The sequence below is a fragment of the Alternaria conjuncta genome (assembly GCF_024043145.1).
Source record: "Alternaria conjuncta strain BMP 0040 chromosome Unknown scaffold_16, whole genome shotgun sequence".
Taxonomy (NCBI): Eukaryota; Fungi; Ascomycota; class Dothideomycetes; order Pleosporales; family Pleosporaceae; genus Alternaria; species Alternaria conjuncta.
This window is the reverse complement of record NW_026250105.1, coordinates 353847-379587: the sequence shown is the minus strand read 5'-3', so window position 1 is coordinate 379587 and position 25741 is coordinate 353847. Positions and strand designations below refer to the sequence as shown.

At 53.1% G+C, this 25741-nt stretch overlaps 13 protein-coding genes across 13 annotated transcripts; 8 read left to right on the top strand and 5 right to left on the bottom strand.

Annotated features, from left to right (window-relative positions):
* Window positions 1–118: 118 nt before the first annotated feature.
* Window positions 119–774, top strand: J4E85_009295 (uncharacterized protein; the record flags this gene model as incomplete). The annotated part of the gene is made up of 2 exons (XM_051473519.1): window positions 119–174; window positions 237–774. The coding sequence occupies 2 exons, from the start codon at window positions 119–121 to the stop codon at window positions 772–774; spliced, it is 594 nt and encodes a 197-aa protein (XP_051322724.1).
* A 179-nt stretch (window positions 775–953) lies between these two features.
* J4E85_009294 (uncharacterized protein) lies at window positions 954–3393 on the bottom strand (the record flags this gene model as incomplete). Its single annotated transcript, XM_051473518.1, has 2 exons — window positions 954–2807; window positions 3181–3393. 2 exons carry the CDS (start codon window positions 3391–3393, stop codon window positions 954–956), a joined length of 2067 nt encoding a protein of 688 aa, XP_051322723.1.
* Window positions 3394–4471: 1078 nt separating this feature from the next.
* J4E85_009293 (uncharacterized protein) lies at window positions 4472–5257 on the bottom strand (the record flags this gene model as incomplete). Its single annotated transcript, XM_051473517.1, has 6 exons — window positions 4472–4635; window positions 4688–4708; window positions 4761–4888; window positions 4946–5052; window positions 5117–5189; window positions 5238–5257. The coding sequence occupies 6 exons, from the start codon at window positions 5255–5257 to the stop codon at window positions 4472–4474; spliced, it is 513 nt and encodes a 170-aa protein (XP_051322722.1).
* A 1877-nt stretch (window positions 5258–7134) lies between these two features.
* Window positions 7135–8187, top strand: J4E85_009292 (uncharacterized protein; the record flags this gene model as incomplete). The annotated part of the gene is made up of 4 exons (XM_051473516.1): window positions 7135–7554; window positions 7612–7681; window positions 7765–8088; window positions 8132–8187. The coding sequence occupies 4 exons, from the start codon at window positions 7135–7137 to the stop codon at window positions 8185–8187; spliced, it is 870 nt and encodes a 289-aa protein (XP_051322721.1).
* A 1615-nt stretch (window positions 8188–9802) lies between these two features.
* IPP1 (Inorganic pyrophosphatase) lies at window positions 9803–10849 on the top strand (the record flags this gene model as incomplete). Its single annotated transcript, XM_051473515.1, has 4 exons — window positions 9803–9979; window positions 10056–10175; window positions 10230–10657; window positions 10708–10849. 4 exons carry the CDS (start codon window positions 9803–9805, stop codon window positions 10847–10849), a joined length of 867 nt encoding a protein of 288 aa, XP_051322720.1.
* Window positions 10850–11077: 228 nt separating this feature from the next.
* J4E85_009290 (uncharacterized protein) lies at window positions 11078–11422 on the bottom strand (the record flags this gene model as incomplete). Its single annotated transcript, XM_051473514.1, has 2 exons — window positions 11078–11193; window positions 11242–11422. The coding sequence occupies 2 exons, from the start codon at window positions 11420–11422 to the stop codon at window positions 11078–11080; spliced, it is 297 nt and encodes a 98-aa protein (XP_051322719.1).
* Window positions 11423–11724: 302 nt separating this feature from the next.
* J4E85_009289 (uncharacterized protein) lies at window positions 11725–13134 on the top strand (the record flags this gene model as incomplete). The annotated part of the gene is made up of 2 exons (XM_051473513.1): window positions 11725–12071; window positions 12138–13134. The coding sequence occupies 2 exons, from the start codon at window positions 11725–11727 to the stop codon at window positions 13132–13134; spliced, it is 1344 nt and encodes a 447-aa protein (XP_051322718.1).
* Window positions 13135–14873: 1739 nt separating this feature from the next.
* J4E85_009288 (uncharacterized protein) lies at window positions 14874–15896 on the top strand (the record flags this gene model as incomplete). The annotated part of the gene is made up of 1 exon (XM_051473512.1): window positions 14874–15896. The coding sequence occupies one exon, from the start codon at window positions 14874–14876 to the stop codon at window positions 15894–15896; it is 1023 nt and encodes a 340-aa protein (XP_051322717.1).
* A 1669-nt stretch (window positions 15897–17565) lies between these two features.
* J4E85_009287 (uncharacterized protein) lies at window positions 17566–18600 on the top strand (the record flags this gene model as incomplete). Its single annotated transcript, XM_051473511.1, has 1 exon — window positions 17566–18600. One exon carries the CDS (start codon window positions 17566–17568, stop codon window positions 18598–18600), a length of 1035 nt encoding a protein of 344 aa, XP_051322716.1.
* Window positions 18601–19002: 402 nt separating this feature from the next.
* J4E85_009286 (uncharacterized protein) lies at window positions 19003–20054 on the bottom strand (the record flags this gene model as incomplete). Its single annotated transcript, XM_051473510.1, has 3 exons — window positions 19003–19573; window positions 19626–19758; window positions 19811–20054. The coding sequence occupies 3 exons, from the start codon at window positions 20052–20054 to the stop codon at window positions 19003–19005; spliced, it is 948 nt and encodes a 315-aa protein (XP_051322715.1).
* Window positions 20055–20252: 198 nt separating this feature from the next.
* Window positions 20253–21908, top strand: TRM82 (tRNA (guanine-N(7)-)-methyltransferase non-catalytic subunit trm82; the record flags this gene model as incomplete). The annotated part of the gene is made up of 5 exons (XM_051473509.1): window positions 20253–20399; window positions 20487–20683; window positions 20731–21415; window positions 21469–21675; window positions 21726–21908. 5 exons carry the CDS (start codon window positions 20253–20255, stop codon window positions 21906–21908), a joined length of 1419 nt encoding a protein of 472 aa, XP_051322714.1.
* A 969-nt stretch (window positions 21909–22877) lies between these two features.
* On the top strand, window positions 22878–24162 carry CYS9 (Thioredoxin reductase; the record flags this gene model as incomplete). Its single annotated transcript, XM_051473508.1, has 5 exons — window positions 22878–22896; window positions 22948–22954; window positions 23016–23071; window positions 23122–23237; window positions 23290–24162. 5 exons carry the CDS (start codon window positions 22878–22880, stop codon window positions 24160–24162), a joined length of 1071 nt encoding a protein of 356 aa, XP_051322713.1.
* A 479-nt stretch (window positions 24163–24641) lies between these two features.
* J4E85_009283 (uncharacterized protein) lies at window positions 24642–25292 on the bottom strand (the record flags this gene model as incomplete). Its single annotated transcript, XM_051473507.1, has 4 exons — window positions 24642–24709; window positions 24760–24824; window positions 24874–24932; window positions 24984–25292. 4 exons carry the CDS (start codon window positions 25290–25292, stop codon window positions 24642–24644), a joined length of 501 nt encoding a protein of 166 aa, XP_051322712.1.
* Window positions 25293–25741: the final 449 nt, after the last annotated feature.

Sequence of the window (25741 nt, the reverse complement as noted above, 5' to 3'; positions counted from 1 at the left end):
AATCTCAACCACCTCTTCAACCTACGCTCTTAATTTCCTCAACAACCTCACTCCAATTCGACTGATCTGAAACTCCTACCTCCCAACTCACACCCTGCCAGCCTGCACGTCTTTCGAAATGAACAAATGCAAAGGACCACCCACTCTCGTACCCAGCGCAGATTGTCTCGCAACGTTAGTTTCATACCTCACTAAAAGTAGTGCGCAGCTGAGTGTGAAATGCTGACCGCCAACAGTGCCCAGCGCAATCAACTTCATTCCCCTCTCTTGCGCCTGCCAGCTGAGATCCGCAACAAGATATTCGATCTAGCTCTTGAGCTCAGCGCAAGGAGTTGGAAACATGACTCCCATTTCTACTGGGACCGCCTCGAGTTATCCCGTGCATCACGACAAATCTTCGCCGAAACCGCACATGCCTACTTCGCAATACACATCTACCCTGTTGCACGCTTCATACATCGCGAGTTCGACCTATCCGACCTCTCAAAACTCCGGAAGCGGTGTACGCCGTTACAGCTAAGGTTGATTAGGCATATCGATATTGATTGGGACGCCTTTCAATCTGAAGATCCAGCCATGGGACTCCGCGAGCCTATCGAACAGAACATGCGTACATTGCGGATATTTCCTGCACTGGAAACACTGATTATTTCGGAGGCACCGTATCAAGTGACCGGTGCTGATGACTGGTATACGAAGGAATTCCGGAAACAAGTGGGAAACCAAGACCTCTGGGTGGAGTATCTGGAGAAGGAATATCGGAATGGGGGTTAATCATGAAGAGTAGGGTAACTTCTTCTTTGATAATTTCGTTTTGGATACAGACTGATGTGTGTGACGCCGAAGTTTAGTTGCCGTGTGCTAGACCAAGGATGAGCCATATCCACACGAGTCACTTGGGACTTCGAGATAGAAATGAAAAGCATCTACATACAACCATACCTACTCCCAGCCTAATAGTGACGCTTCAACATGTTTTGCATAACGCGCTTTGCCCTTGAACCACCCGGAAGGTTCATGTCAAACATACCACTCGCAACAGCCTGCCTCCGTAACGACTGACCAGCATCGTGTAGCCGCACCCAAGTCTCATCATCCTCCTGCATAGCAGCCACTTTCGCACTCCCCAAAGTAGGGTCGTAGAAAGGACTATCTGGATCCGTGGAGTTGAGACTGTACTCGCTAGGCGGCGGCACACACACCGTCCCTGGAGAGGGCAGCTCACCCGTCTGAAAGTACGTGTTCACGCGACTCAAGATGCACGGGTCGGGTGCCGACATCGAACAATGTCCTGCATGATCGCCAATCATAAGGCTGCTTCCAGGGAATAAACTATGCATATAGCGTCCGCTGCGAAGAGGTGTAACCGGGTCCGCCGTGTTGCTGATGAAGAGAATAGGGTGTGATGTATTAGCCCCCCAAGGACCATCAAACTTGTAGCTGGCTTTGATCTTCCAAGATGCACATTGCATCAGTAGCATGGACCAGTAGGAACCAAAGTTTGGCGAAACTTCGTCCATGATATCCCAGTATGCGGCGAATTCTTCTTTAGTCAGATGGGTTTGATCAATTCCGTCGCTGCATAGGATGGCTGTCGTGGAAACAGGGGAACTTGGCTGTTCGAGTGGTTCGATGCCGTCGACAGGGCAAGAGAATACGTGGTTGTAGCGCAAGGTTTCGGCGATCTCGTTGATTTCCCTACCAACTCCTTGTTCAATGGCGAACAGGCTGGCGGCTACAAACTCGAATGTGAGACGCGGCTGGTAGGTAGCGCTGAAGAGAATTAATTTGATGGTGGACCAAGTGAGGAGTTCTGGGCCTTCTGCCGAGACAATGGGAAGCGGATTGTGGTATAGCGATGCGATAATGTTTTGCGTGCGCTCCTCTATGTCGAGAACACTTGAGTTGGCGGTAGCTAGAGGACATCTATTGGGACCCACATTGTGGCAGAATGTATAGAAAGAAGTCATGGCCTTTTCGACGTCTACAAGACTTCCGTTACCCATCGAGTGGGTGTAGTCGTACGAACTCACGACTCCATCGAGAATGATACGTCCAACACGGTCCGGGAACATGGACGCGAATGTAGATCCGAGGAAAGTCCCGTAAGAAAAGCCCAAGTACTGCAGCTTACTCTCTCCAGGAGCGTACGTGGAGCCGTGGCTTCCAATACGTTTGCCAGCCCTCTGTGCAGCTTTCTGAGCGACCTCTTTCGCCACATATTCGGCATGCCTCTCGGTGATCTCCAACATATCTCTGGCAACGAATGCAGTAGACATGTACTGCTTGATATCCGGTCCCTCTTGTTTCTCTTCGGCAAGCTTACAAGATGCACCAAAGGCATGTTGCATAGACCAGAGTCTGCCAAGAGCTGCATCCGAGCTTCCAACAAGGCCCTCGGTCTCTTCCCTCAAGCTCCAAGACCACGAAGAAGGCTGATCTGGCATGCATCGAGCGACTGGCTCTGTCCAACCAATTCCACGAGGGTCGAAGCCGATGATGTCGAAGTATCTTGCGTCAGGCGATGGGGTGAAAGTCTCAACGTTAGAGTCTATGATCTGTTGTAGCCCTCCTGCTAAGAAGAGCGCAACTGATGTACCTGATCCTCCGGGCCCGCCAGGGTTGAACAAGACCGGGCCACCATACCGGGGATCATCTACGGATACTTTGGCGCGTAGCTTGACGATAGCGATGCTCACAGTATGATCAGGGTAGGTCCCGTTGAAGTAGTCCAGTGGCAGGCTCAGTTTTGCGCATTCAAATTGGCCAAAGCATTTGTGGAATTCTAGATGCTCACTCGGTGTGATCTGGAGCTTGGTCAGTCTTGCATCCACCAGTCGATATTATGATGCTGAAGCACCCTCTTGGACTAATTTATAGAGAGCTGCGGTTCGCTTATTGTTGATACGGTGCTGGGACTTTGGCTAGAGCGACATGCTGGTGAGCCGGAATGGGATCTGGTCAGGCCACCAATCACAATCAGATTTTTCATTGAGCCTTTTGATGACGAAGGTCGTCTGTGGTGCTCCGGCATGCGCCCAAGACATCTCCCGGAAGTAGAGTAACCACCTGCTGTGCGACTTGGATCGAGGCTATCATTCGATCTGATAAGATGCGGGCCAGGGTGGCTGCAGAACCACGTGTGCGGTGCGACGCTCAGGGAACACTCTCTCAACATACCTCGGACCACTCAAAGGCGGCATCATGCAACGCAGGCTCAATGTCTAGAAATGAGGACAGATCCCAGTTCTTCAATTCAGGGAAGATGGTATCCACTGCCGCGAGGCACACGAGTGTGACGAAGGTCGCAGAAAGCAGTGCGCGCCACCGCGTCGGGGTCCGTCCAGGCTTGACCGGCGCCGTCGCATCCTCCAGCCCGTTCCAACTCTTCATGATGTACTCGAAGTCGTTCCAGCCGGCTGAAGAACAAGCAAAATGAATGCGATGAAGTATTGGATATCCGCGAGTCGTTGAATAGTAGAAGACGGGTGTGGAGGGGTCGTCTGTCAGCGTGCATCCTCAGCCCAAGACATTCGACGTCGCATCCTGGCGCCTGACGCCAAAAGTGAAGATCACCTCAGGCAGCAGCAAAGCACTCGAGGATGCGGAAGTGTGTGCGCGAGGACTATACAAAACGCAGCATGGAGTGCGCCTGACTCCCCGCAGACAGCCCAGCTATCGCTTGCAGAAACCTGCCTTTCTACTCTGCGTTGGTGCTGCAGCTGCAGCAGGACTGGCCGGCGGCTATGTATGCAATATGCAGATGTGGTCACAATGCGCTGCCTTGGCTGCTGAATTTTCCATGTGCAGAAAGCGAGACTAGTGCGTGCGATTAAGTAATGGGTTAGGTGCCGTCGAGATTATCTCATGTGTTGGGTGGTGAGGAGAATTGGCATCGCCACGAACCTGCGTCTTGTGGAGGGACCCGTTAGAGACCGCAGAGCCTCATCGCAACAGCGGTAATGTGATCTCATTGATCCTCAGGCAGAACGCACCGATCCGGCTGTTGTACCTGTTTGCGAGGCGAATGTGAGTGAGCATGCTTGCTTTTGGAATGCGGTGTAATCTGCTTTTTGCTGACATGTCTGTTGGTAGAGTTCAAGGTTACATTGGAATGACACAGCTTTTGGGTAGGTAGCAAGCCACCATGACTACGAAGAGCCCGTAAGGAAAGTGCACAAAGAACGGAAACCCTCATAGCGCGACAAGTACAGAGTAGCAGCACCTCCTGATTCAATGGGTATCTCATCTCTCAGTACCAACCACCTCTACTGCCATTAAACATGATATGAAACGTCCATGTGAATGATGATGCTCATTCGAGGAGGAGCAGTGTCGGCTAACGTCCAAAAGATCTCCATCGTGTAAAGCCAGCTCCAATCCCAGGAGCGTTCTTGCCCTCAACTAGAAAGTTCGTACCTTTGGTCATTCTGAGAGCACAGGACTGTAGGACGTGGGTCCGCCGAGGTGTTTACCACTGCTGGCCACCACCTTGGCCACCCTCTTGACCACCACCGTAACCGCCCTGGCCGCCGCCCTGACCGCCACCGTAGCCGCCGCGAGACTGGTATCCGCCGCCGCCGCCGCCTTGAGAAGGTCCCCAAGAGCCGCCGCCCTGGCCGCCGCCGCCGTAGCCTTTTTATCAAGTTAGTTTCTCACTGTGAATAGAACGGTGACATGTGCTTACCACGGTCGCCGCCACCGTAACCTGGGGATATAGTTAGTATAGAACCGCGATAGGTAGGCTGAGTGAAGCTTACCTCCTCCTTGACCACCGCCGTAACCTCCACGGTATCCGCCGCCACCGCCTCCGTAGCCGCCGCCGCGAGGAGCACCACCGCCAGCGCGGTCGGAGGCCTTGTCGACGCGAATCCTACGTCCGTCGAATCTGGGAGAGTCAGCAATGCCCACTGTTGGATGGTACGTGAAGGCAGAAGAGACGTACTCCTCGTTGTTCATGGCCTGCATAGCGGCATCGGCCTCGGTGTCCTGGGCATAGCGAACAAAGCCAAAGCCTCGGCTGCGGCCAGTATCGCGGTCCTTAACCACGACCTGTGACGATGTGAGCATTGACTCGACCTTGGCGACGACATTCGTCGAGTAGCGTGTCACTTACGGCTTCTTCGACTTGACCGAACTCCTCGAACTTTTGACGGAGAGCTTGGTCGTCGGTGTGCCATGCGAGGCCTCTGTGAAGGGTCAGTCGCGGTCGCGGTATGGAAAGGCTGCGTACTTACCCAATGAAGAGCTTAGACATGGTGAGAGTGATGTCTGGGTCGAACACTGAACGGTCTCAATACTAGCTCTCGCAACTCGAAACAAGGCGCGCGATACAAAGAAGCTCAAGACAGGTAGTGACAGGAGTTGTAGAGTGAAGGAAAAGTGCAGGAAGGCGAGGAATCCATCGCGGCTTCCCGGGCAGGCAGTATGTAGCAACGTGACGGAACGAACATTTGATCTTGTAGCACCAGGCTGTATTGGTGATGATGGCGCAAGCGATTGCTCTGAAGAGTTAGAGGAGGGAGAGTCGGCTGCAGGCTGTCGCAAGAAAGTGATGGCACAGGGTGAGGAGCAGAGATAGTGAAGCGTCTAGGTTGGCGGGGCAAGCGACGATATGAGTACCCCTCCACCAGGTGAAAGAGCGCTAGGCTGCAAGCAAGTAATAGGTTGCGCGCACGGACTGGAGGGCTGAGGGCCCGGTTTATAAAGCGACGTGGATGGCCACGAGCGACGGGGTGCAATGTGTCTCTCCAGCCAGTCGAGCCAGTCAAGCCAAGGGGTCTGGTAGTTCGGACCTGGGCTGCAGGCAGGCAAACGGAACTGGCCCCTCGCAGCTAGCCGGTCCCAATGCCTTGTCTAGGAGCCCGCACCTGACGATGGACAGGGTGCAGATACTGGTTCTGCCATACATGTCGGCTGGCTGGCTTCCTAGCCTGTCCCGTGTCTGTCTGTTCATGCTGGGTATATGCAGCCCACGTTAGCCTGAGACCGGGGAGGCCCAATTGCAGGGCCCTTGACGAGCCAGAGAAAACGATTTTTTTGATAGGTGCATCGATCCATCGTCCTGCTCAGAGTGCCGGCAGGAGTGCGGCGGCGTCATTGGGCCACTGCGAAATACGTGCATGGACAAGCCTGCGGATAGACAGATTGCGTGCTCGAGACAGCAGCGATCTGCGCCCGTGGCTACAGCAAGACTATCGGGCTGTGACGAAAAGGTCAATGGCGGACAGGTATTGGACAGACGATGGTGGTTCAAAGAAGCTTATCAGAGTCGCCATCCTTAGTCTGACGGTGTGGGGATCGGGCCTAGCTAACTTCCAGGCCCTCCAGGGCTCTGCATCCCGAACTGGCTCGTGCGCGCGACGTCAAGATGTAGCAAGCTGAGCGTGCTTAATGAGACGACTGCTCGCACTTATACGACCGAAGTCCATTGCGCTGAGACAGGCCAGAATGTCCCATCAAATCACATACTACACAGTCGTCACCATCGGATACAGAAAGCGGGCAAATCGGCAGTGTTTACCGAGATATACCGAGGCAGCGCGGACTGAACCGATCCATCTGTGTTCATTCTGCGTATCTCCAAGCAAGTCGGCGACGAGAAGCCATCGCAGCCATTTCCCTGCGATAGCGGCACAGCGCATGCGGCAGCACGATGCACGGTGCCAAGACGTCTCGCTCTCGGGGACCGATTATATGGCAATACCATCCATCCAATGATATGAGCATCTTGCAGCCCGAATAGAAGTAAGGAGAGGAACACACACACGAAAAACATGGCCTCATTTCCACACCGTGAAGGTTGAAGGGTTGACGATGCACTGGCGTCATCAATGCATCGTGCCTTCCTCCAGCAATGCAGTGGCTTCGGCGATGCCGGCAGCCTCACAATGGCAGCACCCATTGCACCTGCCATATCCTCTGTCTGGCTGTCTGACGTAGCCTATCAGGTAGCTGCAACATCCAGATGAGACCTTGTCACCTTGAACGTCTCCCAGATTACCGTCACACAAGCAACTGAGCGACTATCACGACGATCTGCTGTCAGGCCCCCTCGAGCATCTCAGACCCACCAGACTTGCGAGGCGAACCAGACTCCGTTAACGGCACGGCTCGTCTAGGATGCAGGACAGCATGGACATACGAAAGTGGCTAGACGAGACAGTGCAACCGGAAGCACCGCGCGAGCCCAATAACCTTCATCAGACCGCAGAGCCTGCTAAACGGAAGCGCCGCCGCAGATCAGACAGCTCCCTCCTCGATCCCCGTCCACTTGCATCCTCTCCGCATAAGCCAGCGGAGGATAGTGCTGACGAGGCGCTCCAGGCGACATGCAGCGACAGCTCTAGCAGCAGTCGATATGCGCGCAAACCTCGTAGAAAGACGCGTCCAGAGCGGTATGAGCCACAGTATCCGCCAGGTCCCCATGCCCATCGCGATCGTAAGGACAAATCAAAGAAGTCGCGACGCAAGCCTCGACGCAAGAACGGCGAGAAGGCACCTGGTGTCATGCAGACCTTCCAGGCCACAAACGTATCTGGGGATCGGCTGACCGTAAGATGTCTATGCGGTCGCCTGGAGCATACAGTAGAGTGTTGACGATTGGACTAGTTGAAGCCACGGGAGCAGCTAGGCCTCTTCAACAAGGGACGAACATCTACTGCAATCAAGGGTCGCGGATGTGAGTAATTCATCACCCTTACTACAGCCTGAATGATATCTTCCTGTACGTCTTCCCCGCATTACCCAGCTGACCTGTCGCAGTGCCCGATCTGGTCTTCTCGGAAATGAAGTTCTTGCAGCAGCACAAAGACGAACCAGAGCCTGTCCCTCGAACCGACGCGTCCAAAAAGAAACGCAAGAAGGACAATGAACAGATGAAGGAAGGAGAGATCTCCGCTTTCTTTACCTCAGCACGACCGGCATTAGTTGACAAGGACACAAACACTCTACCGCAGCTTCCTGTACCAAAAGCTAAGCGGCGTCGTCGTGATCAATCCTCGGTAGATGACACTGCTATCCCAACTGTTGAGGCTACAGGCCAAGCCTTGTATCTAGGTTTTGGAGGTAGAGGCCCTCGCCATGAAAGTAATAGCTACGTTTCCTGGTCAGAGTCAATTCGAGCGCCTAGCACGGCGCCAGCACGCCCTCACATATCTCACATACGTACCAGTTCGCGCGACCTAGACCTTCATGGTGAGTTCGAAACCAAAAATGCAAATGAGAGTAATAGCTTCAAACTACCAGCCCGGCCTCCTCCAGTGACGAAGCAAAGAACAGATAGCACGCCTGTCGAGCGCTTCAGGGTTTCGTCTTTGGCTCCATCACATGGCAGAGCGTCGAGATCGCAGTCCTTCCCGCAGCACACTTCATCCCCGCGACGACCGAACCTCGTCGATCGATCTGCGAACGCACGCGCGCCTGACAATGTTCATTCGCCATCGTCAATGCCACCGTCTGCGCCCAAACATGCTATGGGCACGCATCGCACTCAGCTACCCAGCTCCTCGAAGAATAATCGATCAGACTCGGCTTCAGTCTCGGGGATGACTGCTCCGTCCGGGTATGGACAGGAAAACCCGCATAGCGAATACAGTCCTGCTGGAGAAGGAAGATTACCGACATCTTCTGACTTGGGGGTGGCTTTGCGGCATTGCAACGATACCTTCCACGAACGACGTCTGGCCACAGGGTCGCGGAGGAGACGCACCGAGGAGACGCACCCATCGTATCCACAGTCGAACCTGCGGCAGAGTACGAGAGACACTTATCATGCAGCTCAGCAGGGTCCCACTGTACGCTTCGCGGATCAGTCTCATGATAGACCGGTGATGCCAAATTTTGCTGGCCCGAGCATCTACGAACAACAAGCACAGCGTCAGCGATTTCATATGCAATGGGATCGCGAAGAAGAACCTTTCCAAGGTCCATACCATTTCGAAGAAAACTATCAAGACCAAGGAAGTCAAATGGAATACGATGACGGAACGGAGCATGATGACGAGAACTGGGGAGGGCTTTTAGAAGAGCCCCTGTCGTATAGCCTTGATGGTGATCCTGACATATACGGCGGTATCGAAGCACACCCCGGAACTGAAATTGAGCTGGTCCAGGATTCGAGACCAGAAAACGATACGGTGGCTCCTGGATTTTGGCGGCCGAATAAGTTGTACTGATGTTGAGGTGGGTGGCTGGCTGGCAGCCACATAGCGCGTTAGCGGCAACTTTCTTTTTTCGTGATTAGAAGAGGTCCTGAATAGCGAGACGTGAAGCCTGCAGTTATCACAGGAAGCTCAAATGATGAGGAAAGACATGTGACTGCAATCTGATTCATGGCAATTTGACGAAGCTCAGAAATCGATAGCGACAAGCTGCCTCGGTGTCCGTGCATAAAAAGTTGGAGCTTCCGGTCTCCGCTCCCGTACCTTGCGGACGTTTTCTGATCCTCGGTCTGGGCTTCGCATGAGAGGAGAATCGGCTGCGCTTCCATCTGGTAGTTTACTAAACGGGTGCCATCTGCATGCTCATCCATCAATCGTTGTTGCGGCTCTGTCCCGCCCAGAGATTGATCACCCGGTCGAAGCCCCCCTTCCCTACCGCGACGGCTGTCCCATGCAGACAGTCGGCGGTGACGTTTGTCACAGTGGCGCCTTCCCAACACAGCTCCCCGCCTGCGAGCCCCACTAGTAGACCCCTCAACGACAAAATCAACTCTAGGGCTCGTCTACTTGCAGGCCATCTCAACTCCACAGCTTCTTCTTCCACAGCCATCCACACAGCTGCCACGAAGACCCCATCCACCATGTCTTACACCACCCGCAAGGTTGGCGCTGCCAACACCCTCGAGCACCGCGTCTACATCGAGAAAGACGGCCAGCTCGTCTCGCCATGGCACGACATCCCGCTCTACGCCAACGAGCAGCAGACCATCCTCAACATGGTTGTTGAGGTGCCCCGCTGGACCAACGCGAAGATGGAGGTGCGTCGGCCCCAATTGGTTGCGCCGTGGCCTGCGTACGGCTGCGCGAAACGAAAGACGCTGACTGTCGCTACAGATCTCCAAGGAGGAGCAGCTCAACCCCATCAAGCAGGACACCAAGAAGGGCAAGCTCCGCTTCGTGCGCAACTGCTTCCCCCACAAGGGCTACCTGTGGAACTACGGTGCCTTCCCTCAGGTATGCTGACGCGACCCCGATATCGGACAATACACCAATGCTGATGCTGTGCAGACTTGGGAGGACCCCAACGTTGTCCACCAGGAGACCAAGGCCAAGGGTGACAACGACCCATTGGACGTCTGCGAGATTGGCGAGCTTGTTGCCAAGCCCGGTGAGGTCATCCAGGTCAAGGTCCTCGGTGTCATGGCTCTGCTCGACGAGGGCGAGACCGACTGGAAGATCATGGTCATCAACGTCAACGACCCGTTGGCCCCCAAGCTCAACGATGTCGAGGACGTCGAGCGCCACCTGCCCGGCCTTCTCCGCGCCACAAACGAGTGGTTCCGTATCTACAAGATCCCAGACGGCAAGCCCGAGAACCAGTTCGCCTTCTCCGGCGAGTGCAAGAACAAGAAGTACGCCATGGACATTGTCCGCGAGTGTGCCGAGGCCTGGGAGAAGCTTGTCACTGGCAAGACCCCCAAGGACGAGATCAGCCTGTGAGTAGTGGCCAGCCTACCCTGAATGACTTGTACTGACGAAGCTCTAGCACCAACACCACCGTCTCGCACTCTCCCGACCGCACCGATGCCAGCTCCCTCAACGTTCCCCAGGGCGAGAACAAGGCACCTGCCCCCATCGATGGCAGCATCGACAAGTGGTTCTACATCTCCGGTGCCCCGTCCAACTAGATATAACGGGAGCCGTGATGACCACAAAAGTCTGGATATCATTGGAGCATGGGAATGACTGCAGATGATAGATAAACGTGCATGATTAACGCCGACCAACGACGGTATATGGACCCATGAGGAATATCATCAATGCCTCGTCTCAGCCCAACCCAGAATATTGCCGTGACGCCGACCGATGCTCTGTGTCTTGATATATATGTACATTCATGTCCTTATGCTCAACGCTCAGTTGCCTGCCAACTCGTCCTTACGCGCCAGTGACCTTGAATGTCTATCCACTTCCTCGACGACTTGTGTTATGCGCATGTTGCTGAGGTCGAGGTTCATCTCCTTGCCATCCTCTACGCGGATGTTAGCGTTTGCTCAAGGTGCACCGAAAGTCTACGTACTGAACTTGACGCCCAAACTGGCAGGCTCTTTGCTGTCTCGTGGCAGCATCTTGGACTCAATCTTCATGCCATCTGCACGTGCATTCGGTGGTATTAGGGAGAGGAAGAGGCGGGCGGGCTTGGAGCGCGGGGAGAAGGGATTGAAGGTAACGCGGACGTCGGTCAGGAATCTGGTGATCATTGCGGCGGTGGAGCACGGAGGGGTTGGCGATGCAGACTATGGCTTGTTAGAGGATACGCATGATGAACCGATGCGACTACTTACCAATAGGCGGTGATTCGGGAATGCGCTGCAATTGACGTCCCACGCTCGTCGCAACCTCTTCGCGATATGTCTGTGCTCAAGATTCTCTGCGGGCCACGCTACGGCTAGCCGTCCAGACACGCTGCGCTCTCACACCCCGCCAAACGGCCCACCGTAGCCATCTCCGTCATAGGCCATCTACATACATCGACCAAACTCTCTCCGCATTCCGAGCCACCATGGCACCTCTCCCCTCCACCACGCACACTCTCACCACCCGCCTAAGCGCCCTTTCCGAAGCCAACAAAGGTGTCGGCCAACTCATCCAACGACTAGCCAAGCTAGATTTTCAGCCAGGCTCGCAGCCTCTCGACAATTCTGACGAAGGCGACGTAAGGTTGGAACTCAGTGCCGAGATACACGAGACTCTGAAGGGCATAGAGGAGGAACTTGAACTTCTGAGGCAAGAGGTCGAGGACGTTACATCACAAGGAGGCATTACAGGAAGAAGACGGGATAGCAGCAAGGACAGCGAGAGGAGTAGACTTGCTGTGCTACTTGCGAGATTGACCGAGGACCTGAAGTTGTGAGTGATGCACACTCTTCCTTGTCATTTCCTTCAGCATGGCATGCTAACCCTACGTTCCTGCAGATCGCGATCACAATATCGGAAAGCGCAACTCACAGCCAAGCACAACGCCGACCGCGCAAAGCTCAAAGAACGCGAACTCCTCTTCTCCAACCTACAATCAGGCTCCTCCACCCCATCTTCCACATATCGCCAGAGAAAGCAACAACAAGGGCTATCGGAAGGCGAAGTCGTCGCGCAAGCCTCCTCAGACGTCACATCTGCTCTGCGCCGGACAGCCCAGTTGATGAAAGACGAGCTATCACGCTCACGATTCGCACAAGAAACACTCGAACAGACCAACGCCGCACTACAAGACCTTGGGGAGCAGTACTCAGATCTGAACACCCTACTAGCCAACAGCAAGAACTTGGTTTCGACACTCCTGAAGAGCACAAAGAGCGACACGTGGTATCTTGAGACCACCTTCTACATCCTCATAACAACTATCATCTGGCTTGTATTCCGTCGCTGGCTATACGGACCGCTCACCTGGTTCATCATCTGGCCAGTCAAACTTACCTTTCGCATCCTTTTCGCCGTCCTACCCTTCGGCGCCGCATCCTCAGCCGCATCCTCGAGCGTCGCGGTATCCTCGTCCTCAAGAACCCTCATCGTCCAACCTAGCGCAACAGGTGGCATACCCCGACGCGAACCTAACGCCCAAGGACACTACATACCTGTCGGTCGCGGAGGCGGAGTGAATCGACAAGGCCAGGATCCTAGTCCACAAGGCTCATACTCGCAACAAGTAGGCAAGATGGCGGAACAAAACCAACAACAGCAGCAAGAAGAGGTGCCCGACCACCCTCAATTCAGACAACCGAGGAAGGATGAAGACGAAGGACCGGTCACACTGGGCGACGGGACTGTGTTGCAGGAGAGCGATAAGCCGAGAAATCCAAAGAAGAAGATGTGGGAGGAGGATGTGGAGAGTGCGAAGCGTGAGGAGGCGCAGGCGCAGGAAACACCGGCACAACAGGAAGGAAGTGGACAAAGGCGGAAGAGAGATGAGCTATGAGCTGCGACTTCGCAAGTGGGTACGTAGACGGGAAGATACCTATGATAATGACCATCATCATTACTTTATCACCACCATCATCGCTCTGCGTAACCTCCGTTTTTGGAGCATGTGGTGACCACGCGCTAGCAGCTCTGCACTATATAAACCGCTCTCTGTCTCGCATCTTGCTTCTCTTCTTTCAACAATTACCAAAAACTCTTCTACCCCCAAAAAGATATCATGGGCAGGGCATGACTCTGCTCTCAAAACGAAAACAAGAGTTCTACATGTGTGCGCTGCTGGCCGCGCCTTCCTCTCGATTCAATACCAACGCGAGAGCTTCCTATGACCGTGTCGGTCTATTCCTCGAAAAGTCCAAAATAATCTGGAAGATATATTCATGGTTACACTTGTACAGCGAAACTCCAAACTCGTGCTGATTCTGTTCATGTCTCGTCGAGTTGCCTGCTGAGTGTTACCAAAACTTCGAACATCATTTGCAATGACATGTTCCTCATTTCCCGAAATGAAGATATACTCTGGCTATGTCACAAAACTATACCAGCATTTACGCATGTCTCTGTTCTGGGTGTGTTCTAGAAACAAGTTAGCAATATGCATGTTGGCTTTGCTCGTCTTCTCGAAACGGGCAACGGAACCCAGCATGTTCGTCCTTCTAGTCAGAAAGAAGCAAACGATCATTCCTATGGCTTTGCAGTTGTTCGCTAGAAAACTGTCATGCAGTATTCTATGCTGTCTGGTTCGAGCTCCTGGGCCTCGCGAGCGTATAAGACCTACAGCCATTGAGCTGGAGCTTCTTCCTTCCAACTACCTTCGCCGAGGCTTTGCTTCCAAAGTAGTCCTACTGGAACCCATGAGTTTTTCCAAAGCTTTCCGCAAGTTGGGCCATGTGCGTCTTTGCGCCTCTGCTTCGAAATCCAGGTCGATCGATGCTCTGCTCGCTTGAATCAAAAGCAAACGCTCGCTCTTGCTATGAGTCTTCCCTCTGCTGTCTCAAAAGTACAGGTTCAGGAGACATGGAGCAGTCAAGTTTCCCTTGGAAATTATAAAAGTCGCCGGCCTCGTGCGTCCTTCATCCTTCTCATTCTTTCACTCAATCTATTATCAAAAAACTAGGAAAGCCTATTCATGTCTGAAGACTGAAAAATTCGTCAGGCTCATGAATGTTCCTGTCTCCGTCGCTGGCCTTAAAAGCTACTACATCCGCATCACAAAAGGCTGCGGGTGGATTCAAAACAACAGGACATCAGTACATGGATTTCCGCTCCCCTTCTCCAGAGGATCACAAAACATGAGCAGAAGGTATGCATGAAAGCTGAACACAAGATGAAGCTATAAAAACGCTGCTTTCCTTCCCTTCTTCTTTGCTCTCATAAACAGTTGCATTTATACCAAAACACGATGTCGATAAGCTCATGGTGTGAGACGGACCAAAAAGGCGAACGTTGCGGGTTCATGTGGATTTCGTCTTTTCCGCTGATCGAAAAACACCATCGGTTGAGTCGAACAAGCTGAAGCGGTCTGCAGCCTACATCAACATAAACGCATGTAAAGTCGGTAACCAAAAGTCAATGTAGGCTCCAGACCTATACAGTTTTTTCCCTGGATGAAGTGCATCCGTGACAGTTCCAACGCGCTTGGCATCTGCATAAAAGCGGCACGGCTGCATACATATAGTGGTTTGGCTTCTCTTGTCAACTAACTCGATTACTGCCACTCAAGTCCCATCCATCACCATGGAGCCAATCTACTCGCGCGATGAGTGCATCGCCGCCATCTGCGACTTCTATGACTTCTTGGGAAAGATGTTCATGGATGTACCCGCGTCCATCATCTACCCACCTCCCGGCGGTTGGCCCAATATGACTCCCGAAGTCGCGGATCGTCTAGGCAAGGATCCAGAAGTCATCAATCTGCTACGCCATCTGCCATTTCCTGATGACCAGCCTTACACAGCACGGCCGCACTGTTTGCCAGGCACCCGGTTCCACGCCTGGACGAAGGCAGTGGACGAGCTGAAGGAGCAGGAGGACGCAGAGAGAGAAGATCTACTAATCGAGACGGAGAGCCATGAAGACCAGTTCGGCGGCATAATTCCCAAATACTGCGTCGGTCTTACGTACGCTCTCAACATCAGCGAATATGTGATGCTGTTGGACGTCAGAACTGGGCTGGTATATTGGATGGACTGCCCGGAGGAGATTATCAAGGCGTGCGATCCTCAGCCATCACGTCTGATGTATCCTTTGGAGGGGGAAGTAAAGGAGGAACAAGACAGAAGCGTCGTTGTTGTACAGGAGGAAGAGGATGATGTCGAAGCTTCAGACGACACCAGCGAGAACGAAACGCCTCCGACATCCGACGACGGTAGTAACGACGAGAACGATGGGCCTGTTGATTTCGAGGACGACGATGACGATGATGATGATGATGACGATGACTCGATGGACGTGGAGTGGGGACCCTGCTGGCCGGTCCGCCACTTCTTCGCCATGTTGAAGAACCACTATATCAAGCTGAACTTCATCCCACATAGCAGTAATCGCGTCGTTCAAATCTGGACAAAGCGATACACTGACCGCGACCGAATTCCTGAAGGGTTTGCAGAGTTTTTACAGTCCATATATCACAAACATGGATGGCCTAATCTGGAAGTCTATCAGAAAGAAGCATGCATGGCAGAGCTCAAGAAAGCAACAGGAACAGAAGGTACCAAATATTACTACCTGGAACAGTACTTCCAAAATCGCGAATACTAGAAGAAGAATTCGGGATCAAATTACGAATCGAACGCGGTGTGACATGCACCATTGGTACGCAATGCTGGATAAATAACCTACTGCGGTTCCTTCCGGCGATGTGCACCGTTTCTCTCTCTTCTTCGAAGCCACTGCCTAACCCTGCATGTCTAATGGAATCCTTGACCTGAATCAATGAAAGTAACCCACATTGTGGCTGTGAGTGGCCGTGCAGCTGTCAGGAACTCATAGGCAGCATATATCTGCACCGTCATATGAGAATGTGATTGCGTGATCCAGAAAATCACTGCCACTGCCTCCACAGTATGGATCTTCAGCTACTGTCTCTTGCAGTAGATCCCATGCCCTTGAACGACTACACCAGTCTCGACTGAACTACTCAACCAGATCGTATTCCCCGGTAATCTTCAATCTCGACCATGAAAGCCCTAAAGTACATTAGAAAGCTTTTTGATGAATCCGACATTGGAAACACATACCGCAACCCTGAAAAACATACCGACAACTCGTTACGCCTACTAGACGATGGGTTACTGGACACCACACCCCGCGACGAGACGCTGGAGATGCAGGTGAAGCCTCGAGAACGATCCTCGACTCGGATAGAGAAACAGACTCAAATTACACTGACATTATCCACTGACACACCCCAGAACAGCCCAAAACCAACAAACCTCCCCCTTCCTCCGTCTCCCCGCCGAACTCAGAAATCGCATATACGACATCCTATTCGGCCACCGATCAATCCACCTCAAAGACCGTACACCTTCAAAATACCACCAGATCCCCCGACCCTGCGTCACGCACATCCGCCCCGTTCATCCCGACAACGACGTATACGGCCCGGGTATCGAAAACGACCGCACGCGTCATCCAGGTAAACAAACACATACATTCTCCTTACTTTTCGTAGGCCGCCAGATTTACGAAGAAACCCGCTATCTCCCCTTCAGCCTCAACACATTTAGGTACGAAGAACGACTCGGGCGACAGACCTGGCTCCGCTCGCTGGCATCCCGGCTCGCTGTCGTGCGGAAAGTGCGTCTTCATGTTGAAGAGGATTGGGGTTTAAACCAAGGATTGAAGCAAGGTCTGACCAAAGGACTGGAGTTCTTCCCAAGCCTCGATAGTCTAGAGCTGATTTGTGGGCATTACCGGTACATTGCAGGTGGGCTTGACAAGATACTCAGATTGGCGAAGAAGACGAAGCGGGATGTGGAGGCAAGAATAGAGTGCGCCTTTGACTCAGACTGCGGTCTGGTCCTAGGTTGGGCTTGGTCTTTGAGATTGTGCTTTGGTATACGGTATGATTGCGATAGCTTTGATGGGGATGTGGAGGCGCTAGTCGGCTCCGAAGTCAAATTGAGGATCTACATTAGGAAGTATTGGAACATTCGCGAGTACGATCATTTTGAATTTTTGTACCTCTTTTCCCTTGAGGCTTTGAGCGTGGTAGGATGCGAACGGAAGAAGCTTGGTGAAGCTTGGGAGGCTTCGCCCTGAAGAAACAGATCTTAGTCATCAATTATTCCCAACAGGGAAGGTACATAACATGACGACTTCGTCATAATAAAGCCCACCCAAAAGATATTTGACTCTCTTACCATCTCAGCTGTGATCCTCGCTTGCGACAGTACCATCTCATCCCTTCCTGCTGGAAAAGCCAAAAATGCAAGTCCACGAGCACCCCGCCTCATCCCCCATCCTACGGCGGGCCCTGAAAACCGCCCTACCCTACAGTGTCAACCTGGTCTACAGAATCCAACACCCAAACCGAACCGAACACGCTCACATACTCGCCACATTCCCTCCATCAGCCACTGAAATACCAGAATGCTGGGCAGCAGCCTACCTCGACCGCTCTATGCGTCCAGAGACCGAACCGTGGATCTTTAGTAGCGCAGAACAGCCACATCACTCGAATGCAACACCGGAGTTTCGTCAAGAGAGCAAGAAGGCGATATTGGCATTACTAGAATATATGGCTACACTTCCTACTCCACCAATGCGTTCCGATAATCTACATGCTCTAGAGCTCGCAAAACAACACAAGAAAGACTATCCGACCCCACCAGCGTCTGGCGCATACGAATCTTCACCAGGAACATATATGCGACATCTTCTCATGCCCCAAGTAGTCACTTTGGGTGCATGCCACCGCGATGTAGTCGAGATCCTCCGCGAAGTAGGAGTCTTACGCACCGAGCTTCCAGGCCCTGATGCAGAGCTGAACAAGTTCTTGTTCAAGCTTTCTGATCTTCCAGAGACGCGAGAGCTGCCCAAGGGATTACGGTGGGGTGAGATGCGCGAGCAGGATATTGATGTCGTCAAAGCCAGGACGTCTATTCCAAGGACAACGAAGACACTCATGTCACTAAAGAGTGTGGGTGTTTTTGACGCAGAGACAGACACAGCAGTAGCGTGGACATTCCTCGGTTTAGACGGTTCACTTGTTACGCTACATACAGAAGAAGCATATCGAGGAAAGGGCATAGCAAAGGCCGTTGCAGCAAAGCTGTTTCGACAGTATGCCCCAGGGTTAGCAGTAGACGATGACGGTAACGCATGGTCACACGCGGACGTATACTTGGGCAATGCGCAAAGTGAGAGCGTCTGTCGAAGCTTAGGAGGCAAGCCGCTCTGGAGGTGCTTTTGGGTGCGGATAGACCTAGAAAGGGCGGGTCAACCTGCAAAGGCTGTCTGAGCTGCGGTCAGATAGTGCGCATCACCTCTTCACAGCATGTTGAGGTGCACAAGCTAGTGGTATATCTGTTGTAAAGTCAGTCTCGAGCCTTGCCATGGTAACGAACGAGTGACTTGAAAGACAGGTTGCTCATTAAAAAATTAGAGTGTTGTTGTTGTATTTTGATCCTCACCGAGGAATCTCAGGGTTAAAAAGAAAATAATCATAGCAGCGCGAGATGAGAAGGGGATAGGCTTACCTGAGATTGTACTGACGCAGATGCTTTGTGAGCATCACGGCATGGTGTCTGAATGAGTTCATCTGATCGTATTGTCGTTGACTGTCTATATCATGAAGACGTGCTTCGACAGACCGTAGTCATGCCGATATCTCTCAAGAAATGTCATCGCAAACGTGAGTAGCTTAGTCGAAGAGACCGAAGCCCATGTCGTCATCCTCAGACTCCTCCTTCTCCTCTTCCTTGGCCTCCTCCTTGGCGGCAGGGGCGTCACCACCACCGGAGGTAGCACCGACGGCAGGGCCAGCGGAGGCGTACTTGTCGGGGTTGGCGATGCGGTCCTTGAGCTCGGCGATCTCCTCCCACTCGTAGTCGGTCTCAATGGCGACAGAGATGACCTTCTTGTAGGAGTTGACAACGGAGTGCATGACGGAGGGCAGGGTGGGGAAGCCAGAGGCCAGAGAGATGGCGGCAATGGTGCTGATGGCAGAGGAGAAAGCCTTGAGCAGCTGGGACTCCTCAATGTCCAGGACGGAAGCCTCGAAGGTCTGGCCGTTGTCGTAGATCTGGTAGATACCCATACCGTAGGTGAAGGGCGAGATGTTCAACAAGTTGAGCAGGGTAGCCTCGGAGGCACCGACCTTGTTACCGGCCTCGATGAGCTTCAAGTCGGAGGTAATTTCGATGGTACCACGGGCAATCTTGGTGGGGACACCGAGAGCCTGGAAGAAAGAGGTCTTTCCGGGTTCCATACCACTGTGATATGTCAATTACTTGTACGATGTGTGCGCGCAAGACGCGTTCTTACGTGTTTCCGGCGGGAATGTAGACATCGCCGGGGGCGACGGCACCGGCACGAGCGGGAGCAGCGACACGGTTGGCGAGGATCTTGTCACGGGTCTCCTTGAGGTCGGCGTTGGTGAAGACGAAACCGACGTTGCCTGTACTGGTGTCAATGCTGTGCGCGAACGTCGCGTGAGTTGGAAGACGTACCCTTGACGTGGGGAAGGAGACGCTCGTACTCGGGAGAGTCGTTGATGAGACCCTTCAGAGCACGGCGGACCATGGTGTTCTTTCCCATGAGAACGACACCCTCGCCGCGGAGCGACTGGCGGATCTCGTGCATCTGCTGGGACGAGACATTGTCGACGGTGACGATGAAGATGCTCTTGTACTCCTTGAGGAGCTGCTCGAGCTTCTCGAAGTAAGCGGCCTTGGTTTCTTTCTTGCCCCCCATTGTGTTCTGCGACCCAAAGGGATGTTTAAGGTCTTAGTTTGGTGGTGTTGATGGTTTGAGGAAGAGAGGGAAAGTTCGGCCGGCGAAAATCGAGGTTGTCTGCTGTGGGTGGCCCCTGCTCGCCTAACGCGCTAGCGCATTTGGGGCCTCACAGAAAAGTACCATCAACTCCACGAGGCCGTGTCCAACGCAGACATCATGACAGTTCCGTATCAGTGCATTGTAGCGCGAAGCTCTGAATCTTCAGATGACTGGACTGTGTTTGCTGCGAGCGGCTCCAAGATTGTAGTTCAATCCAGCCGCGGGTCAGTGACGACATGGCCACAGCAAGACGCCCAAACCGAAGTGAGTGATGGCGTACTTGGTGTGATTTGTTAATGTTGTGGCGTTGGATTGGTGGTCGAAGTCGTTGCGCATCGCTAATATGAGCAGGATCAGCAGGAGGGCGACTCCGAAGAGCGACCAGGAAAACGCATCAAATTGGAACAACCGAAAGAGCAAAAATCGAATTTCGCCAGTCTCATCCTCTCGAATGATGGACAATACTTGGTTGGCATCACTGGCGAAGATAAATGTGTTCGCGTCTTCCAGATCGATGCTCAGAGCCAGCTGCACCAGTTGAGTGAAAGGTAAGAGGCGCACATTATTGGAAGGTTCGAAAATTGACATGATCAAGGTGCATGTCAAGACGACCTTGCTCAATTACCCTCACGTCTGACGACACAACCATATTGTGTGCAGACAAGTTTGGCGATGTCTATGCATTACCACTTCTTCCTTCGCCCGATGACGACAAGGTAGAAGAGTTGCCCGAGGCACCAGCAACTGAAGAGGCCGATGAGAAAGAATGGATCCCTTCCGCTACTACGCTCACTGTTCACTCTGGCAGGAATCGAAAGACTCTTGAGGAGCAGCTGAAACGGAAAGCGAAAGGCCCGGCGAAGCCCAAGGAGACTATGCGATTCAAGCACGAGCTGCTCTTAGGCCACGTTTCTATGCTCACAGATGTCGTCTATGCTCAGGTAGACAAACGGGGCTATGTCATGACTGCAGACCGGGACGAGCACATCAGAATATCACGAGGCCCACCGCAAGCGCACATCATAGAGGGATTCTGCTTCGGCCACGAAGCATTTGTGAGCAGGCTTTGCCTCACACAGTCTGGCCTACTTGTGTCTGGCGGTGGCGACGATCACTTGTTTGTATGGGATTGGCAGAACTACCTCTTGAAGGAAAAGTTGGCCATCCGTGATCTTGCCTTCACGCATCTCCAAGAGCGTGGCATGATCCCTGCAGGAGTAAATGTGGCAATGTACAAAGTTGCGGTGTCGGGGATATGGAACCTACTAAACAAGGACGGTGTAAGTATTATGAAGACGTTGACTGTGTTTCTCCATCATCTGACTCTTGATAGGCCGAGACAGTTGTTGTGGCATGCGAGGGAGTACCAGCGCTGTTCAGCTTCAGATTAGGTGCATCCATACCAGGCTATGCCATTCCACTGGACGGCAACGCGCTTGACCTTGCCATCATCCGCACGTCTACTGGTCCTTTGAAGTTGGCTGTGTCCATAGACAACATCCAGAAGCCAGGCTCAACCACCGAAGTTCGGGAAGACACGGTAAGCTTCCTCAGAAGCTTCTCATGGACGATAGCTAACATGTCGAACAGGCACCAAGACTGCAATACTTCGCAAGACAGCAAGACGGCACATGGCACGCTGATGCAGAGCTCGCAGAGACATTGAAGAGTTTCGACCAAGGTGGTGACGACCGACTTGCAGATGACAAAGCAGTCCGGGATATGCTCTACAATGTGGAGAACCTCAGGAAGCGTCCAGGCGCGGAGGATTAGATAGCAGCGTTAGACGCCCGCAATGGACTCGTAGTGCTCACTCCCAAGCGCGGGGCCGATATACAAAGACAGAAAGTGAAGCGCGACGCGTGCGACTCCGGAACGTGCATGAACTGTAATCATCCTAACAGTCGCCCCCAGACTACGCCTCAGCACCGGACGAAGTCGCGACATTTCGGACGGGGCTCCTGATGAACTTTGCCGAGGCTCGTGATACAGAAGTCGCTTCGAGTCAAGCATGTCAGCACCGGACATTAAACACGAGATGGGCAAGATGGGTGGGCTGCGTGGAACGTGGGTCTAGTACAGGTCGATTTCTAAGAATGACAGCCCGGCCGGCGATGGCGTAGATCGACAGCAAGCAGCCGACTTTTTTCTTTCCAAGCAGAAATCTCCCAACGTCTGACATGTGTTGTATTTGCAAATAAGGTGTGTTTGCCCTCTTCCTCCTCATTCTCCAACGTGCTATCCTCATTTTCATACCGCATTGCATATATATTGACTGCGACGCATAGTTGAGCACGATCTGCATCTCGAAAACCCCACCACGCCTCGGCTCGCCGTCATCCCCCAAATATCGCGGAACCTCCGAAGCTAGAAGACGACGCCCACTAATCGCAAACCCGCTGCGGCAACGTCAAAAGCGTTTTTCCAGCTCCTTCTCCGTCACCTGGTCCCTCCCACATAAGGCACCATCTGCACCGCTCGCACTCCGTTGCTAAACCTCCACATCGCATCCCACCATCCACACACGACCCACACGCCCGCAACCACAACTTGCACGCGACACGCGAAACTTTCGCACACGCCGCCAAAGTGTTCGCATCAATCTTCCGAAGGGCCTCCTCCCCCCGCAACCTATCCTTATTCTCCGTCCCCATCGCTGCCGCGGCATCGCATAATCAGCGCGTCTCACCTGTAGCGGGGCTTTCGACTGCTTCAACCTTTGCAAAAGTACAGTCGCGAAACATGCATTCAAAACTAGTCAGTAAGTGGCATCCTGGAAATCCCTGGCATGGATAGTGCTAACAACATGCAGTCATTGGGTATGTTCTGCGATCAATGGCGCGACAGAGTCGATTTCGAGAATAATGCTAACATACACAGCTCGGGGCCAGCAGGCCACACCGCAGCTATCTACGCCGCGCGAGCGGATCTGAACCGTAAGACACCGCATCGCAACCACCCCTGTGACATTGCTAACCATGTGCAGCCGTCATGTACGAGGGATTCATGGCTCTCGGTATCGCCGCAGGTGGTCAGTTGACCACAACAGACGAAGTCGAGAACTTCCCCGGTTTCGTCAAGATCGGAGGCGGCAAGCTCATGGTCAGTGACTCCACGCGATATCCATGCGCCAACATGTACTAACAACATACAGGAGCAAATGCGCGAACAATCCGAAGCCTGCGGCACCGAAATCATCTCCCAGACCGTCGCAAAGGTCGACCTGAAAGCGCGCCCCTTCAAGTACTGGTTACACCCCATGGGCGACGAGGAGGAGATCGAGGAGGAAATACACACTGCCGATGCTTTGATCATTGCGACCGGCGCAAAGGCCAGGAGATTGGATCTCAAGGGCGAAGACAAGTACTGGGGCAACGGTGTCTCTGCATGCGCTGTATGCGACGGTTCCCTTCCCATGTTCCGCGACCAGCCATTGGTCGTCATCGGAGGTGGTGACTCGGCAGTAGAGGAGGCTCTATACCTCACGAAGAAGGCGTCAAAGGTTACCGTACTCGTACGAAGGGACCAGCTCCGCGCGAGCCGAACGAACGCCCGCCGGTTAACAACGCACCCCAAGATCGAGATCTTGTACAACACCAGCGCAAGCGAGATCAAGGGCGAAGACAAGAAGAACGGTCTGATGACACAGCTAGTGGTCAAGAACAACGTCACAAAGGAGGAGCAGACCCTCGACGCAAAGGGTCTCTTCTACGCCGTCGGCCACGACCCCGCCACCGAGCTGTTTAAGGGTCAGCTCGACATGGACGAGGACGGTTACCTGATCACCAAGCCCGGAGAGGGTCTTACAAGCGTCGAGGGTGTCTTCGCGGCCGGTGACGTTCAGGACAAGCGGTACCGCCAGGCCATCACCAGTGCAGGATCTGGCTGCATTGCCGCTCTCGAGGCGGAGAAGTGGCTCGCCGAGCAAGACGACAGCGTCGGCAACGAGCTCGAGACGGAGAACCAGGCTGAGAAGTCGCAAACAAACGGCGTCGTCCCCGAGTACCGCTCCAACCCTCTTCTATAGACGAAACACGCACCACAACATCACCATCACAAACTTGGACCATATTTGGACCATTTCTGGAATAACTCGCATGAAAGGGCATGGGCGTCTCATTGTTTAGCGCATATATGGAAGGCACGGGCACCATGTATAGACCTTCGGCAAAAGGCGGTGCATTTGATATAGAATCTTGAGCGGTTGATTTAGGGTTTTAGATAGAGCAGACACCTGGCAATGAATGTCTTTCAACTGATGTATATCGACCGGGTTACGCTCATTGCGACTGATCCTTCTCAACATGACCACTTCGGTACTGATGGCATCCTACATGACGGAACAGCGCATTAGGTGCATCCTAGATGAAGTGCACATTGAAAAGCTGGGCAACCGCACCAATTGCCGCGGGGTTGGCGATGAGCTATCAGGGCCAGCGAGACGCTGCGAGACTTCCGATTGCGGCGGATGATGAGCAAGGTAGATAGCGCCTAGGTTGATGAGCATCAACGACCAAGGCCACTGGCTTTGAGGAGGTTGAGCGCACTCTCGAAGGCTTTGACTACATTGATGTCTGCGGCATATTAGTCAAAAAAGCATGAAATGAAGTAAAGGCCAGCATACAATGATTTCGCTTTTGCTCCAATTCCGCTTCCTCGTGCTGAACATATGTCGAGCGTGTGCGAAGTCTGGGGCACGTTGTTAGTAGGTCACGCGACTCTCAAAAGGCATGTTTACCTTGCGTAGGTCCGCTCGGTCTCGTGCTCATTTCCTGACGAGGCCCAGATGCGGAAGTACTAACAACTTCATCAGTAACTCGGGCAGAAGTAGCGAAGAGGCAGCTATACATTCATGAGATTGTCCCACTCTTGCATTAGCATGTCCTCTTGGTTGTGGCATGTCTTCATCGCATCGTGGTACCGCGCCTCTAGGTCTTCCCAATCAAAATCGACAATTTTTTCTGCGGGATCACTCTCTTCATCTTCCGACTGTTGTTCAGCGGCAGCGTCTGCTTCGTCGTTGACCTCGTCTTTCGTGCGCTGTGCTGAAGATGGCCGCTCTGTCTCATCTGAATGCATGCGTCTCATTGGCGGTCGTACAGTCTGAGCCTCTTGACTGGGTGGCGGCTCCGATTTGGCAGTCGGGGCAGTATCCATTGCGGTGGTATTTGTTAACTGAGTCAGTAGTGGAGGAGAGGAGGGGTATGTCGAAGAGATGTGAGAGGGGAGGGATGATTCGGGTTCGTGGTCGGGAGTCCTGCTCATTTGCAATGCCTTTGGTCAGTGCTGTAGGTAAGTCGAGTGATCGCGAGCGCGTCTCATCGTCATCAGAAAGATATTCGACGCGAAATGTCAGTTTTATCAGATTAAACGCAGTACTCGAAAAGTAGATTGAGGTTCACTCACGTATACCACGTGCGTTAGCGCGATCCGAATTGGTCAGTCGCGGCATGACGTTGGAAGGAGCGTCTGACTCGCGAAATCGCGCCTCTGCCTGAGTACCGCCTCCATCACACAACCTCTTCAACCACCAGCCTCTGGATGCCTTGCTTATGCTTCACGACAGAGGAGAGCGCTAACACTCACGGAGCCTAGACATTCACCGA